Source organism: Microplitis demolitor, chromosome 7 (assembly GCF_026212275.2).
Source record: "Microplitis demolitor isolate Queensland-Clemson2020A chromosome 7, iyMicDemo2.1a, whole genome shotgun sequence".
Lineage (NCBI taxonomy): Eukaryota > Metazoa > Arthropoda > Insecta > Hymenoptera > Braconidae > Microplitis > Microplitis demolitor.
This window is the reverse complement of record NC_068551.1, coordinates 14,439,521-14,458,057: the sequence shown is the minus strand read 5'-3', so window position 1 is coordinate 14,458,057 and position 18,537 is coordinate 14,439,521. Positions and strand designations below refer to the sequence as shown.

Sequence of the window (18,537 nt, the reverse complement as noted above, 5' to 3'; positions counted from 1 at the left end):
TAAAAATGAAAACGATGAGATAACGAAATACCAATCTGGGAGATACATTAGTACCTCAGAAGCAACTTGGCGTATAATGTCTTTCCCAATACATGAGAGATTTCCTCCCGTGGTTCACTTGGATGTTCATTTAGAAAATGGACAGCGAGTATATTTCAACACAGAAAATGTTATTGATCAAATTACTAATCCCAAAAACACAACATTATTGGCCTATTTTCAATTATGCCGAGAGGAAATTTTCGCAAAGACACTTTTATATGACGAAGTACCTGCATATTATATATTTGATAAACAATCTAAAGTATTCAAGAGGAAATCCTGTTGAAGGTTATCCTGGTATTTTTAAAGAACACGTTATTGGAAGAGTATACACAATTCATCCTGGTAATACAGAGTGTTATTTCTTACGTCTATTACTTCACACCGTTAGAGGCCCAACATCTTTTAAAGATATAAGAACAGTTAATGGTGTGGTATATCAATCATATCAAGCAGCTTGCAAAGCTCTTGATCTTATTGAAGATGACTCCCATTGGGATGAAACTTTAAAAGAAGCGTGTGTTACCGATAGCCCATTTAAACTAAGGCAACTTTTTGCAATTATTGTAGTATTTTGTCACCCTTCTGACCCTAAAGAATTATGGACAAAGTATAAAAAATATTTATATGAAGATTATGGAAGAAAATTGATAAGAAGTTTTCCTGATATTGATTTAAATTTACATAAAGAAGAGCTTGAGAATCGTTGTCTCATAGACTTAGAAAATACAATTATTTCTATCGGGGGAAAACCTTTAGATCAATATGGAATGCCGATACCGAATATTAATGATAATTTTCAGATAAACAGAGAATATCTAGCTGAAACAAGTTATGACAAATCGATACTGATGGCTTTTGTAAAAAAAAATGAATTCAAAATTAATGTAGACCAAAAAAAAATTTACGATGAAATTATGAATAGCATAGACACGTTAGAAGGGGGAATGTTTTTTATTGATGCACCTGGGGGCACAGGAAAAACGTTTTTAATAAATTTGATATTATCTAAAGTTAGAGGTAGTGGTAAAATTGCGCTCGCAGTAGCATCTTCAGGTATCTCAGCAACCCTTTTACCTGGTGGTAAAACGGCCCATTCCATGTTCAAAATACCGATAGACATTGACAGATATGAATCACCAGTTTGTAATATCTCTAGGAATAGTGATAAAGCAAAAGTGATGAGAGATGCATGCTTAATAGTCTGGGATGAATACACGATGGCCAACAAGAAAGCAATAGAAGCTGTTGACAGAACACTACAAGACTTACGAAACAATACAAAAAGAATGGGGGGCATAACTTTTTTATTTTCCGGTGATTTTCGTCAGACTTTACCGGTAATTACTAGAGGTACAAGAGCTGATGAAGTGAATGCATCTCTTAAACGATCTTATCTATGGAATAATATTAAAAAACTATCACTAACTGTAAACATGCGAGTCCATCAAGGAGGTGATCCAATTTCTCAAAAATTTTCTAATTGATTGTTGGATGTAGGGGGTGGAAATATAAACGATGAAAATGGAGAAGTATCTCTGCCTGATGAATTATGTTCAATAGTACCATCTATAGAAGATTTGATAGAAAAAGTATATCCAGGTATAAGAGATATTAAAAATAAAGAGGACTCGTGGTTATCAGAGAGAGCTATTTTATGTCCTAAAAATGAAATGGTAGTCCGTATTAATAATACTATAATAGATAAGTTTGATGCAAATGAGATGGTTTATGCATCAATCAATACCACGATTAATCCAGATGACGCAACAAACTATACTGTTGACTTCTTAAATTCAATAAGTGTACCAGGACTTCCATCGCATACAATTAAATTAAAAATTGGCGCTCCTATAATTTTATTGAGAAATTTAAATCCACCTCAACTTTGTAATGGTACAAGATTACGAGTCACAAAATTACAAAAGAATGTTATAGAAGCTACTATATTAACTGGATCAGGAAAGGGTGAAAGTGTATTCATTCCTCGCATACCTCTTATACCTAATAATTTTCCATTCAAATTCAAACGCATTCAATTTCCTGTCAGTCTTTCTTTTACAATGACAATAAACAAAGCTCAAGGACAAACGATGAGCATTACTGGAGTAGATCTTCGAACTCCCTGTTTTTCACATGGACAACTATATGTATCATTATCAAGAGTAAGATCAAATAAAAATGTATATGTTTGTGTCAATGGAGAAAAAACCCGTAATGTAGTCTATACTGAAGTACTGAATTAATAAATTAATATTTGAAAAATATAAACTTCGATATAATATTATTTATAACACAACTCATATAAACATATGTGTATGCATAACTTACATAAATACATATGTATGTATTTATATAATCATAAATTTATATGTATAAAGTATAATTAAAATATTAAAATATTTATATTATTTTATTTTCATTGATTATTTTTTTTATTGTTTTCGTACAATCCACATCATTATTAAAATAGAAATAATTAAATATATGTATTAATTTTCTAAGTTAAATTAAACTCATAAATAACTGTAAACAATACAAGTATCTACCTGATATAATTTAAGATAAAAATTATTCATCTTCCTCAGTCTCAACAATAATTTAAAAATTGCTTAACGGCTGACGGAAATCATTTGTATGTAAATAAATGGGTGTTATTTCAACATTTGCTAATTTGTCGACTTCAAAATTGAAATGAGACAGAGGATAAATGTCTAAATTAAAATCAATTCTGAATGTTGCATATGCATCTTTGATTTTGAGAACCTTTATCAACATAAAAAAATTAACTATTATTAATTTGCAAAATATTAGATACATACTATTTTATTAATTATTTACTTGATTCAAAGAAATCTTATTTTCTATTTCAGACGGTCGATCGTTAACTATTATTTGATAGTTATTATTATAACCTTCGTTGATAATAAAGATAAATTTATTTTTTCCATTTATTATTTTTGACCCAACAATCATTGAAACGTACCCGGTAAAACTAAAATTTATAAAGTTTATATTATTTTATTGCTATTATCATTTTTATAACTATACGTAGATCTTTTATTTATAATCAATTTTTATTGACCAATCAAACAAATATTTTTAGTTGTGTAAATGAGAATTGACTAAAAAAAAAAAAAAAAAAAAAAAAAAAAAAAAAAAAAAAAAAGCGAAAACTAAAATGTAAAATATATATATTTATATATATATATATATATATATATTTATCAAAATATATATATATATACATGTAAAATATACATCATAATATAAACATAAATTTTATTATTGTATATATATGGTTACCTTCTCTTTTTTCTAGGATAAATAATTCCATAAGGATCGGTTTTAGAAAAATCAATATTATATTGCTTCATCATTTTGTTTTAAATAAATTAGTTTTTAAATTTAAATTTTATTTTATAAGATTTTATTCATTTATTATAATTATTTCCAGATGCACAAAATTATTTTGTTAATTCTTTTATGTGTGATAGACGTTATGAAAATATAATTTAGTAAATAAACAGTTTTTTTTTTTAATTACTTTAATTAGCTAACTTCACGTTTTCATAAAATTTATTTATCACATTTCAATTATTTTTATTTACTAATTCATATAGTATTATCAACATAAAATATTGGTTCAATATAATAATTTTGAACTGAAAAAAATGGCGGTAAATCACTATGACTTAGAATTGTTATTGGAACAAGCAAATAAATTATTCAGTAGAGATAATTGGGCTCATGAAATAATTGATCAAACAATTGGTAATATTTTGCTTTTGAAATAACTGTAATTGATAGTTTTTTTTATTCATCTAAAAATTATTTATAAATTAAAATTTTTTAATTTATTATTTAGAATTTGTAAATGAAAATAATAAAATTGTTTATGTTGGGTGTTCGACGGTGGTAAGAGTTCTTCTCAAATCTGGAAGATTTCATGAAAATGTAGGGTTTCATGAAGGCGTGTCTGAGTCCACTGGGAAAGCTTTCGAGGATGCGAGAAAAGTTGCTATCATTTAAAATATTATTTGTAATCTTAAATATTATTATAATAACTACTCTATTAACTACTAATTTTTAAATAATAGATATCATACACGGATGCCCTATATAGGACATTACTATCATTCGAAGAATTTGGCGAACTGATAATTAAAATTGAAGAAAAAAAAAAAGATTAGAAAAACAAAAAAAATTAAAAAATGATTGGATAAAAAAAAGTAATAATATATTGATAAAATAATAAGAACTAATCCTGATTAAACAAAGCGATTTACTCAATAATAAATATGTATCTATATAGCATTAAGATTAAATCGTTTTGAATTATTTTGAATCGTTTCTTTTAATCAGGGAATTAATTAATCGCTATCATAATATAAACATTTGATATTTAATATAGATATGGTGGAAGCTACAGTTAGTAATAAAATCTTAGAGGAAATGGAAAAAGATTCGATGACAGAAGTTTAATTAAAAAATAATTGATTTAATAAGAATTACGTTATGTGATAATTAATTGTTCATAAAAATATTTTAATTGCTATTGACATGATTTTAGTATAATTATAATAATGAGACTGACTATGATGATTATAGGAAACATAATACTTGAAAATGAATCGAAATAAGCTCAAAGAACATAAAATAACATACACATACATACATATGTATATATATATATATATATATATATATATATATATATATATATATATATATATATATTTACTTGAATTATTTAGTAAATCTTATTATAATAGTAATATATGTATTGTAGAACTTACGTGTGCGAAGCCACGGGTAGCGGCTAGTATATATATATATATATATATATATATATATATTAGACTGTTTCAAATTAGAGGTCTATTTGTATTTTTTTGATGAACATTGAAAAATCGAAAGGGTATGTTAAAATATGGTGACAGTTAAAATTTGAGCTCTTAATATTGATAATTAGAGGTGGCTTTTGATAATTTTCGAATTTTCATTTAGTAAAACGGTAAAAAATACATAGCTTCCGAAAAAATCTACAAAAAAGGTCTTTTATAATTTTTGCATAAATTCAACTATTCACAAGATATCTGACGTTAAAATTTGATACAATTCGAAGAACTTGTTTTTGCTCGTTCTGAATTTTATACCATGTCAATTAATGAGAATTCCGAAATCCTACCAAAAACAGATTCTCTGTATAAAGTCGCGCCAAGTACACGTTTAAAATTTTTTAAAAGTAAAAAAAATTATTTTTTACAAAAAAAAAAAAGAGTCAAATCGAAAAAATACCAAGTACTTAATATGATTCAAAGTCATGGTAAACATTTTCATAAAATTTCAAAAAAAAAAAATTGTATAACAAAATTTCAATGTACTTGGTGTGTGATGTTTAGTTATTAGACTAATTATTGTGCAATTAAAAATCAGGGTAAGACCCACTAGAAATTGCTTTGGAATTGCCCACTGTCATGTATCTGGATCTCATTAGGTCCCAATGGGACATTCCCAATAGGAAAATCCTTATGAGGGCCCAAACAGAACCCAATCAGGAAATCCCAAACAAAAAAAAAGGCCATTCGGCAGCCGAAGTGGAAGTAGATTTTTCATTATTGGATTATTTCAACCATTCAAATTAACATTTATAATGAATTTTAAAAATTTTTCGTTTGTCATTCTTAGAAATTGTCAAGGTTATAGAACAAAAAAAAAAAATTGACAGAAAATTAAAAGTCAAATGCAAAAAATTTAAGAATTGAAATTAGAAAATTAAAAAATTTATCGGAATGGTAAGTTAAATAACGAAAATTAAAATTAAAGAGAATCAAATTATCTACGAAAAAGTATTCTGTCTTTTTTTACTATAGGATTAATAGTTAATACAAAATTAAATAAAATAATTTGAGTTGAAATTTCAATCATGATAGATCTAATTGTCATAGTTGAAAGTAGTTATAAACACTGTCAATAAAACAAAATTGAATTTACACACTTGAATTGAGATATTTAGATTTTATGAATGTTACGCAGCAATAATATAAATTCAATCCATTTCATAAATTTACTAATGAATACAGTAGTTAGGATTCTATGGAATCTATTGGAAGTAGGAGAGCCAATGCAATAGCAAAATTTCATTTAACAAGTGGTAAGATAAAAAATTACATTGGTCGAGTCACATATATAGGCATGAAAATGAAAGCTCATTTGAAGAGCTTTCAGATGAATTTTATACAAAGTCGGTAAGTTATAACATTCAAAAAATATCGAAGAAAGAATAAGTAAAAATATGAATTTTTTACATTTTAAAAATTTTAGAATGCTATAATACAGAAGTCAGATGGCATTATATGATGCTCGAAAGAGACCATGAAGAGGGAGCGTTGGTATGATTTCAGACACATTTTAGTACATTACATTTCGATTGATCTGAAAAAATAACATGAAATGTTATTTTTTTCACTTTTCAACGCCAATATCTTTTGAACTAATTAACCGATTTTGACGTTTGATGTGGCTATCGACGCGTTTTATTGAATTTTAGAGTTGATTAGATTTTGAAGTCGATCGTTCAAGTCGTTCCTGAGAAATAAAAAAAAGCTAAAAAAAAATGATTTTCTTCATAATTTGCAAATATTTTCGAGTCTACTTGATCAAATCATCTGAAATTTTCACAAAATTTGATGGCCAACAAGCTCTTTCAATTACCACCTTAATCATCCAAATCGGTTCATTATGCAGTTATAAAGTTATAGAGTTATATCACACACACACACACACACACACACACACACACACACACACACACACACACACACACACGCGCGCGCGCGCGCGCGCGCGCGGGCATCATTCTGCAGATAGTCAGAATAGTTTTCTAGGATCTCGAAACGTCAACATCTGATGACAACTCGATTTTTGAAAATCGGGGTGAAAACAATAACTTCCCGAAATTTTTGAAAATCATCGATTTTCTTAGTGGGAAGTTAAAAAAAAATCGACAGTGTCGATTCGACACGTCAATCTTTCGGAGAGAGAATACATTGCGGTCTGAGAAAATTTTTCGTTTTTATTAACGACGCAAACTTTTGGAGCAAGAAATTTTTCTTCTTGGCCTAAGCAACTTTTATTTTCACTTAAGCCATTTATTTTTCGGAGCAAGAGAATTTTTTTTTTGGGTTAAGAGATTTTTTCTCACAACAAGGGGTATTTTTCATTCAAGACTTATATTTTTTGGAGCAAGAAAATACTTTTCTTGGGACAAGAAAAAGTTTCCTGGTCCAAGTAAACTTTTTTTCGTTCATAACGTTGATTTTTCGGAGTGAGGAAACTTTTATCGTGGTGGAAGAAATAATTTCTTGGCCCAAGTAAACTTTTTTCTCGTTTGATACGTTGATTTTTAATGATTTCAGAGAAATCTAACTATTGTATTTGTCCTCATGATGAAATTTTTGAAAAATTTTGCTACATCTAAACTCAGCTCGACGAGCTGAGTCAGAAAATACATTTGGTTCAAAAGTTCATATATATATATATATATATATATATATATATATATATATATATATATAATATAACGCGCCGTTCTCCAACGATAGCGTCCACAATTCCACACCGATCTTAATGGAACTTACTACATTTATTCTATGGACGATTACCTTGGAAGAGTTCGAAGATGAGCCAAATCGGCCGATAAGTTTAGTAGATATGGTTAATTGAAATTTTGTAAAATTAAAAAAAAAATTGTTTACCGATTCAACTGGATGTTACTTTTAAACGGAAAGAGATAGCTTATTTTTGTTTGTTCTATCTGAAAGCTCGCTCGATAGCCTTCAAGTTTCACTATGCAGCTCATTGATTTGACCACTTTTTCTTATAGAAAAATGGGCTTAGAAATTTACAAAATACTATAATAAATCATTTTATAAAGGTTGTCACTTTGATTATTACCACAGTCTTAAACCAATCGCGTTAAAACATGGTATACGTATTCTGTAAGCGACTACCTTGATCTAGTTGAAAAATGAGCTCAATCGGTCAATTGGTTTAGAAGTTATAGCATCCCAAAATTTTCAGAATGTCAAAAATTCATATTTTTACTTATTCTTTCTTCAATATTTTTTGAATGTTATAACTTATCGACTTTGTATAAAATTTATCTACAAACTCTTCAAATAAGCTTTAATTTTCATTCCTATATTTGTGTCTAGACCAATGAAATTTCTTATCTTACCACTCATCAAAGTTTTGCTATTGCATTGGTTCTCCTACTTTCAATAGATTCCTCAGAATCCTAGCTATTGTATTTATTAGTAAATTTATGAAACTAATTGAATTTATATTATTTCTGTGTAACACTCATAAAATCTAAATATTTCAATTCCAGTGTGTAAATTCAATTTTGTTTAATTGACAGTTTTTATGACTGATTTCACTTAAATCTATCATAATTGAAATTTGAACTTTAATTATTTTATTCAATCACGTATTAACTATTAATCCTATAGTAAAACAAAACAGAATACTTTTTCGTAGATAATTTGATTCTCTTTAATTTTTATTTTCGTTATTTAACTTACCATTCCGATAATTTTTTTAATTTTCTGATTTCAATTCTTAAATTTTTCGCATTCAACTTTAAATTTTTTGCCAATTTTTTCTTGCTCTATAACCTTGAGAATTTCTAAGGATATCAAAAAAAAATTTATTTTGTTATTAATGTTTATTTGAAAGGTTTAAATAATTAAATAATGAGAAATCTACTTCTATTTCGGATGCTAAATGGCCTTTTTTAGAGTGAGATGACTTATTTTCTTTAGCCACGAACTTTTTTCTTAGACCAAGAAATATTTAATTTGGCTTGAAAAATAAATTTTTTTAAATCAAGAAAATTTGCTGTTTTGAACCAAAAAAAAAAAGTTTTTAAATCAAGTGTTTTATTTTCATTGAATCAAGAAAGAAAATTCGGAAGACAATATTTTTCTTGAACCAAATCAACTGTTTTTTCTGTGTACTTCAAATTTCGAAGAAAATTTTAAATAGCATATATCAATATGGCTTATAATAAATTACTTATACAAATATACTGTTTTATTCGTATATTCTATTCTTTTTGACTAAAATGAAAATAAATAATAAATGTAGAAAAAAATAAACAAAAAATAAAAAGATCTCTTGTTTACCCCTTGATGTTAGTCAGTACTTACGGCTGTATTCATTCTATTGAGTAGCCGCATGAAGGGACTTTTTTCCCGTATTTTTTAATCAAACCCCATTGATCGTGACATAAAGAATATAAAGGCAAGTTTGAGAGTCGATTTTCAAGGGTGAAGTCAAGTTGAACAAGACGATTTCATTTAAATGTTTGGAAACCTTATATACATTAGTATAATAAGACTCTTGTCGAATTATTAGTAATTTATTGAATTTATTTTATTTATTTCAGATATAAACGATTTATCACTTGCTCCACCATTGATGCATAATCCATCGACTCCAAGTGGTGGATTTCCCTGGTATATGCCATCAGTATTTTCACCCTGGGTATCACCGGCAAATGCTTCTAAAATACCAGCGCCTCTTCAAGCTGCATTATTATCACAATATATGGGGCTACCTTTATCATCATTAAATTCACTCCTTCCTGTCGGTTTTAATTCAACTGGTGTGTTAGCTCACTCGCAGATTCAACATCAGCCACAGCAACAACAACAGCAGCAACATCAACGTGATCAACTTAATTCACAGCTTCAGCAAATTCATCCGCTTCTTATGGATGTTCAGAATATTCCACAAAATTTAAGTTCAAAACATGATCGTGATGATGATTCGACATCTTCTGAAGATGAAATAAGAAGGCAGAGTGCACAAGTACTTAGAGTTAAAGCTGAAGAAGTTATTCGTAAATCGGGAAATTAGAAAAAATAATAAATATTTATTTTCGGAGCTGAAAGTTTTTAAAATACATAATTATGTGAGTGACGAGTTTACCAAAGACAAACTAGAGTGGATTGATGATATAGGTATATTAATAATAATTATAAGAACGTGAATTATTTATTTATTTCATTTGAAAGTTGAAAGTTATAGATTTTGTGATAACGATTTATGTGTAAATAAACAATCGATAATAGCTACCATATCTTTAGTGATGATGTATATAGAGTGTTGCAATCTGTTTTATTGAACACCACATTTTATCATTAACATTACCCTGAGTTATTATTTGTGGATAACCTAACCACCACAATATAATATAGTGGTTGATTTTCCGTATTTTATTCAATTACTAGCAATAATTTTTTTTTTTTTTTTTATAGTAAACATATCGATTAAATCATAAAAAAATAACGATAATAATAAAATACAAAATAATAAATTCAAAATATATTCGTTAATAATTTTTGTACTATAAAACTGTATTATACTGAATTATCAAATTAATCATGTAAATATGTAGGTAATAAATCATTATATAACGTTTAAAATGAAATGAACCAGAATATTAAATATATAAAATTTAAAAATAATAACAAGATTTTTATTATTATTATTACTATTATTATTTATTTGTTTACCTCATAACTGTTCTATAATTATGATTAATCCAAGTACTTTAAATGGAACTCGAATTACATATTTGACCATTGAATTGTATAACTCATACAGTTATCGTACATTTAATAGTGAGATATAGTTTTAACGATTTTACTAAATATTAAATCGGAAAATATATTTGAATGAAAAAATTTATAAAATCATTTAATTTATTATTAAATTCAATGAATTAATAACATATTTTTATTATTAAAATGTATAGGACTACGTAAATTTTTTTCCGTTATTCATATGAGGTGTGTTCTCGTTTTCTTCTTCTTTTTTTTTTTTTTTAATAATGTATACAACGTATAGAATTTTAGTTAATAGTTTAAAAAGAGTTGAATTCATATTTTTTATAGCTTTATTCATCTTTTTTTTTGTCTATACGTAGTTTACGAATCGTGACACGCACAATAGCAATTACAATTCAACCAATTTATTTATATATTATCTATGAGATTATATCAGTTTCTGTTTTGGTGATCATAAGTTGTTATTACGATTCCACTGGGGACGATGAGTTGTAGACAATTATCTTCACCACCTGTCTACTGACTATCAATTCATTGGATTTATGACAACAACACAAGTAAAAAAAAAAAAAAAAAAAAAACATATATATCATAATAAAATAAAAATGTGATAAAAATGTATGATTAAATTATACGATTAGATTGATTTTTATAAAAACGACAAATTATCTATCATCATTATATTTAACAGAAGCTATTTTTTTTAAACAAAATAAGTTTTTGTTTTGAATGAATTCAATTAAAATCTAATTAAAAATTTGATTTTATTTCTATTTAATTAATATTTTAATTTCAAAGCTTTATACAAAATATATTTCTCTAAAAAAAGATATTGCAATTAATTTGAACGCATCTTTAATTAATTTATCATCTCAATTCTATTCTTATAAATTAGCAATTAAGCTCAATGTGTAATAATAAACTTATTACATAATTTATCTTTAGTATTAAAGGTATGAAAAATTATGTGGTACCTTGCAAGTTGCTAACCACTGTTGTAAGTCGCGACGACTACCGAGGACAATTAGATTAAAAGCAGCGCCTCTCGCGGCGGCTTGAGATCCATTAGTGCCCATTGTACCACCCCATTTGCACCCTGTTACCACCCTCATTTCGTTCCAAGCGGCTACCATCTCGAAGCTCAGGTCCTTATTCTCAATGGTAATATGCTCACTTCATACTTACACTCTTTTTTCTTCTCTTTTTATCACTTGCCTCTTGTCTTAGCTCATTTCTCTTTATATTATTCTTTTCTTTTTTTTTTTTGTTTTTACTGTTTTATATTTTACTCTCACTTGGTTTTTTTCTTGAGATAGGCCTGGTTTTTCTCTCACGTCACGGGATAAAAGTCGCGCGAAAGTGTCGGTATGAAAAGAATTCATGCAAAATGATCTGATGCGACGTTGAAGCGAAACTTAATGACATCCTCTTTTAACATATAACATATCAGTGAATGACATCAATTAGTACATTATCTATCGTTGATGTATAATTGGTCTCATTGTATCTACAAAATAACATTATATCATTATAATAATAATGAAAATAATATACAATTAAAATAATGATCATTTTTTTTTCATCAGATTAAATTAAGCAAAATAATCATTTAAAATAAATATAAATTTCTGTTCATAAAAAAATATTTACTAATTTTTTTTTAAGTTTTTAATTTTACTGTGGGAATTGTATGAAATCTACTATAGTTTAAAAAATTATAGAATAAATGAATAAGCAAACATAAAACTAAAGGCTTTGGAAATGTTATTAAAAGTAATATGTTGTGTCATTTGCCCGCAGAAAAATCTTTGAGAACATTTACACGTTCGCACGTTGTTAAGCTGAGTGTACTGTTATGCTTAAAAATTAGTGTCATTATGACGGTCCCAACTCGGTTCACCTTCATACGCCGAGTGTACACACTTCATTAAGACCATTAGGATGCATTTGGGCATTAAGGGGTCGCTTCACTTAGCGTTACGACGCGGGCCCCGCGTGAGCTTGCACCAAGAACTGTGTCTTATTTTCTCTACCCCTCGTAACTATGACATAATAATAATAATACTGAGAGCAACGATATAGGCTTAGCCGTGGTAATAAATTCTATCCTGATGCTTTAGTAACTGATATATGTGTCGCACGATTAAGGGGATTCTAGACCGACCACTTTCAATGATCCACCCTTAGGCGATTTATACTCCCTTTTATAAGCACCTCATTATCGTCAATTAATTTACGATATAAATTAATTATACAAGCATTAAATTTTTGCTATCATAAGTACAAAATAAATTATTACTGTACAATTAGTTAATAATAATTGGTAATTTTGTTTTAAACACAAAAGCATTATTGGTTTTTTTGCTGATAAAATTATCAGATTATATTTTCCTTAAAAAATGATTTTTTTTTGTTATAGAATTTTTCTCTTAAAAGATGTATTAAGATGTATGTAAGGTAGTATATCAAGCTGAATAAAAAAGCTGGATCTACATTTTAACGATGAAATTGAGCGATTTATTGTTGTAGTATGAAGATTCTCCAACAGTCAGATGATGTTCCAATGAAAAGATCAAAGCATCCGTTATTTCGAAAGTACAAGCGAAAGGGGACCTTTTCCATGAGATTGATTTTACCGAATAAAGAGCATTTTACGCTTGATAAAAGGTGCGTCAAGGCATACATGTGCATAGAACACCGTTGGGGGTCTTAAACTGTACATTTTGCCTATACATACATACTTATATGTACTGAAGGTTATTCATATATATAAAAATACATGCTTTTCAATTTAGCTCTCTACGTAAATACACTAAATGAAACTTTAACTTTTGTCGCTTCCTCAGTGATATCGATAATAAACTACTCGTATGTAAATTATACTTATTTCTGTACGTGACTGTAATGACAATGGATATAAATAATCTATAATTGATAATGATAAACGTTTGATATTTTATCGGTTATCTTGTAAAGAACGAGTTGATAATATTTAATATTTTTTATTATTTCCCATTGAATACATTGGTCAACAATAGTTTTGTTGCTCTAAATATTTGAGTGGTTTTAGAAATATTGCATGTAAATGACCCGAGTTGTGAGTGTAATTTTATGAAATTGGTTCTAGTTATTTATTTTAGTGGCGTTTTCGTATATTACTAATAACAATCTCTATTTAGAAGTGAAATTGGATTTTTTTTTGTTTTGATTATCAAAAATTAATAAATTAAACTCTTCTAATGGCTGAAGTCATATGCAATTTATTCAGACCATTATAATAAAACGCATTAACAAAACCACACGTATTAAAAACTAATCTTATGGGATTTTCTTTTAAAATAATTTAGTGGATCATGTCTGCAGAGTCCAGCAATAATCGGCCTTGATATCGCTCTTCTACTACTCTCAAGACCTGTTGGAAGTGCTCTTCCTGTTCTTCTTGTTCTTTATTGCATTCTTAATACAATTAGAAATTTTTAACTTAGAGAAAAAACGCTAGACTTATTAATTAATGACCACGTCCACTCTAGTAGGATTCAAACCCGGGACGTTACCCACGGAAGACCGACGCCTTAACGACTAGGCTACGTAACCGACAATGACAACTAAGCTTAGTTGAGCTACGTAAAAAGCAGAATGTAATCATCAATCTGCTATTAGTAATATCAAAAAAATTTCTTATTTTTTTTTTTGCACTACAACATCTTGTATATAAGTAAATGTGATAGTCAGCTCAAATTCATTTGAAAAATCTATGTCTACATATGAACATACATGGCCATATAAGATATATAAGAAAGTATAAAAAATAGCGCGCTATTAAATATGATAATACATAACTACGCATTAGGAGCATCTAAAATCTAGAAGATCTAGAATAAAAAAATTGGGATTTTTTATTTTTCATTGTTTCATTGACTGAAAATTACAATTTGATTTTTTTTTTTTTTTTTTTTTTATTTAATAATTAAGGTCGCTTCAACAACAGGGTCATTAGCGACCGCAATACATAAGTTTATATATAATACATATTAAATTTTGTTTAACAAGTTTATAGTTCTGAGGAATTCTTTAAGTTTACTAAAATTGTTTATATCATTCAGATTATCATGTATGGAGTCTGGTATTCCAGTTGATTTCCGTTGGTGATTTATTGATGGACACTCTATGATCCAATGGTACACCGATATTTGGCTATTTCCGCAGAATTGGCACATTTCCACTGGTTTTTTCTCAAATAGGTGTCTATGCGTAATGTTGGTGTGTCCTATTCTCAACCTCGTAATGATACACTGTTTTTTTCTATTTGCAGGGTGCGGGGCTATTTGCCATATATTATCTCTGCTTGCATGAATTTTTGCTGGATTAGTGTTCAACCAGGTTGCATTCCAATATGCTTTTTTCTTTATGTGTGTCATTTTATTTAGGTCTTTTAATGTTATTATTTTCAGGTAGTCGGGCGGCTATTTTTGCAGCAGTATCAGCGGTTTCATTTCCACTTATACCAACGTGGGCTGGTATCCACACTAATACTCATTCTTTTTTGGTACTTCTGCATTTTTCTAACTCTTCTGGGATGTGTATTATGAGGGAATTATTTCCCGTGTTCTTGCCTATGGCATCCAGGGTTGATTTGGAATCGCTTAGTATGATACCTTTAATTTCTTCGGAATTGTTAAACCGTATGATGGCTTGGTAAAGTGCATGTGCTTCACACGAGAATACGGAGAAGGCGTTAGGTAGCTTGATTTTTATTTCTACATCATTGTATACTATCGCTGCTCCTTTCTGCCATTCAGTGAAGATCCATCAGTGTAGATTTTTACATAGTCCTGGTATTTGTTCATAATTTCATTCAATAAACATCGGAAGGTACTACCAGTAGTATTAGTTATGCTGAGAGAGTTTTCCATCATATGCCAGTCAATTTTATTGGTATGGTTAATCCAAGGTGGAATAGTCGTAATTATTTTCTCTATCGGTGTATACGTCTAGATGTTGAGTTTGCTTTTATAGTAGTCTATTCTTTTTTTGAGAGGTTGAGGAAGGAATTTTTTTTTGAGTGTAGATTGTAGATAAACGGTCCCGTTGTGGTTTGACATGTAAGTTCCAATCTTTATTGCTGTTGTTATTAGCATAACTGATGGCCAAGGTTAACCTGCGTAAGTCTAAAGGTATATCGTTGGCTTAAGCTAATATGCTATGGGTAGGACTTGATTTGAATCCATCAATGGCAAGACGTAGCGAAGTCGTTTGAATAGTGTCCAATAGTTGAAGTAGGCCTGGATTAGCTGAATTGTAAAATATAGCACCATAGTCTAACTTAGCTCTGATTATTGCTTTATACATATTTATCAAAACCTCACTATCTGCTCCCCATTTAGTTGATGCTAAACATTTTATGATGTTCATTCTTCTTTTACCTTCACTTTTCAACTCTTTCAAGTGTGCGTTCCATTTCAGTTTGGGGTCAAATATTAGGCCAAAAATTTTCATTTGTGCTACTTGACGCAATTGGAATTCTCCAAGGAGAAGAGTAGGACGTATGATCTTGTTTGACCTCGAAAACACCATGAATTCTGATTTGGCTTCAGAAAACTTAAACCCAGATACGTCACGCCACTCTTGTAATTTATTTAAGGCCACTTGGATACTTTCCACGCATGTATTTATGTTTTTTCCTCTACAAGCCACTGCCCCATCGTCTGCAAACCACATTCCCATCGCTGGAAGTTCTATAATACTTATAATCTCATTTATAGCAATGAGAAATAAAGTCACCGCTATTACAGTACCCTGTGGAACTCCGTTTTTCAGGTATTGAGTTTTTGACAGGACATTACCTATTTTTACTGTTATTGATCTTCTATCAAGAAAGTTTATGATAAAAGCCATTATAGGTCCTTTTAATCCGTTGAAATAGTATCATTATGATTCTGTGTTTCCACACCGTCTCATATGCCTTTTCTAGGTCCAAACTAGCTACGATGACATGTTCTTTCTCCGCAAAAGCTTGACAAATGATTTTTTCCAGTTGGGCAAGATGGTCATAGGCTGACCTATTTTGTCAAAATCCGCTTTGACGTGGTGACAGTAATTTGTTACTTTCCGGAAACCATTTGAGCCTTCGATTTACCATCTTTTCCATGATTTTCCCTGTTGCATACGTGATAGCGATAGGGCAATAGTTAGCCGTTGACGTTTTATCTTTGTTGGGTTTAGCTATCGGTACAATAATTGCACTTTTCTATATTTCAGGATACGATCCAGAGGACCAGATCCTATTGATTATCTTAAGTAAAAACGATTTGCTGTTGTAACGGGGTGGAATGCTCCTGCATTTTAAATTGAATTTAATTTCGACTCGCGCCAAAAGATCCGCCCTTCTTCTTTAACAACTGTCAATATTGAAGAAAATACAGACACTAATGCGCCGGGGTCACTACGGTCGAGTTTTCGACTTTTGGTTTTAGGGGTTGGCTAACCTGAGTAGAGTACGAGGCCCAGAGACGACGAGCTGTCGGTCTCTTGGCTCGCAGCAACCGCCGTGGACGGACGTGCTCTACCTCTACTACCACTACCATCATGGTTTCACTACAACTAGTATCTAATACTACTACGACATGTGCTGATTTTTATACTTATAATGGGCCAAGAGCATATAAGTCCACTTTCGGTGGAAGCTTATTCTTTACTTAATTAAGTTTTGTTTAAATTATTTATACTATTAATAATTATTGTGGATTGGACCTGGTGGATTTGGAAAAGTTTGGAATGGATTGGTAGACTTGGAAGGAACTGGTTAATGGTTTTGGTCATGGAGGAAAAGGTTTGGTGGAAGGAAGGACAGGTTTGGATTGAAGTTGTTGGAGTAAGTGAGTCGTTTAGTTAATTGTCGGGTTAACTATTTTCTTTCTAAAGTAATATTTTCTGAATTGTGGAGTCGTTATATTTAATTAATTTAGTCGAGTCAGTTAATAAAGTCAAATCGAGTCAGTTTCATCAGCCATTTTATTTATCGTTCATATTCATTTCATTAATTGTCAAAGCGACTTCGTTTAAATGAATGCCATGGTTATTAGTGTATTAAATCATATTAATTAGTTTTCTAGCCTTATAAACCTTCCTGATAAGTTTAGTATAAGATCTCTCTCTTAATTTTAATACTGCGTAGTCCAGTACGGGGTTAGCTTCGTCCTGAGATTCCACTAAGCATAGCTTGACAGGTACGTAAAACACCTTAAGTTTTACACATGTATGGGCCCTTGTTTTATCAAGACCACAATCAATTGAGAAAATAAGTGGACCCATTACACTGTCAGTAGATAGGTGTCATAAATGCAACAGGTATCCCGTCAGGACCGGAGCTGTTGGTCTTACAAGATTTGAGGGTTATGTATAGTTCTTCTACTGTATATTCTTGATTAATATTGTATAGTTCAGTTTTAGTACCATCACATGGTGGAATAACAGTAGAGTTCTCACCTTCAGTTTGTTTTTTTGTGTAATTTTAAACTTTTTAGTGTAATTGTCATCGCTAGAGTTGTTGGCAAATGTTTCTGCGAGTAGATTTGCCATCTCTTGTGATTCACTTATAGTTACTTCATTTTTGTTTATTAGGATATTAGTGAAGCTGGATCTCTTGGAACCTTGTATACGTTTAATATTATCCCAAATATACTTCGTAGGGGCCTGTGTATTTAGTGATTTCACGTAGTTTTTCCATGTCTCAGTTTTGCTTGTTTTGAGTGTGTGCCTAGCTTTGGCTCTGAGCTTTTTAAATTCAATTATTAACTCGTCGGTTTTGTGTTTTTTGTATCGATAGAAAGCTTTTTTAGCTGCCTTAATATCTGAT

The 18,537-nt window shown here is 29.5% G+C and overlaps 2 protein-coding genes across 2 annotated transcripts; one reads left to right on the top strand and one right to left on the bottom strand.

The window, feature by feature from the left end:
* Positions 1–8,029: 8,029 nt before the first annotated feature.
* On the top strand, positions 8,030–9,969 carry LOC106693224 (protein hunchback-like). The gene is made up of 2 exons (XM_053740762.1): positions 8,030–8,045; positions 9,497–9,969. The coding sequence occupies exons 1-2, from the start codon at positions 8,030–8,032 to the stop codon at positions 9,967–9,969; spliced, it is 489 nt and encodes a 162-aa protein (XP_053596737.1).
* Positions 9,970–15,869: 5,900 nt separating this feature from the next.
* On the bottom strand, positions 15,870–16,577 carry LOC106693223 (uncharacterized). Its single transcript, XM_014439825.1, has one exon. It carries the CDS (start codon positions 16,575–16,577, stop codon positions 15,870–15,872), a length of 708 nt encoding a protein of 235 aa, XP_014295311.1.
* Between the last annotated feature and the right edge of the window lie 1,960 nt (positions 16,578–18,537).

Excerpts from the sequence above, each read along its gene's own strand:
- LOC106693223 (XM_014439825.1), bottom strand. The coding sequence starts at position 16,577 with ATGGCTTTTATCATAAACTTTCTTGATAGAAGATCAATAACAGTAAAA.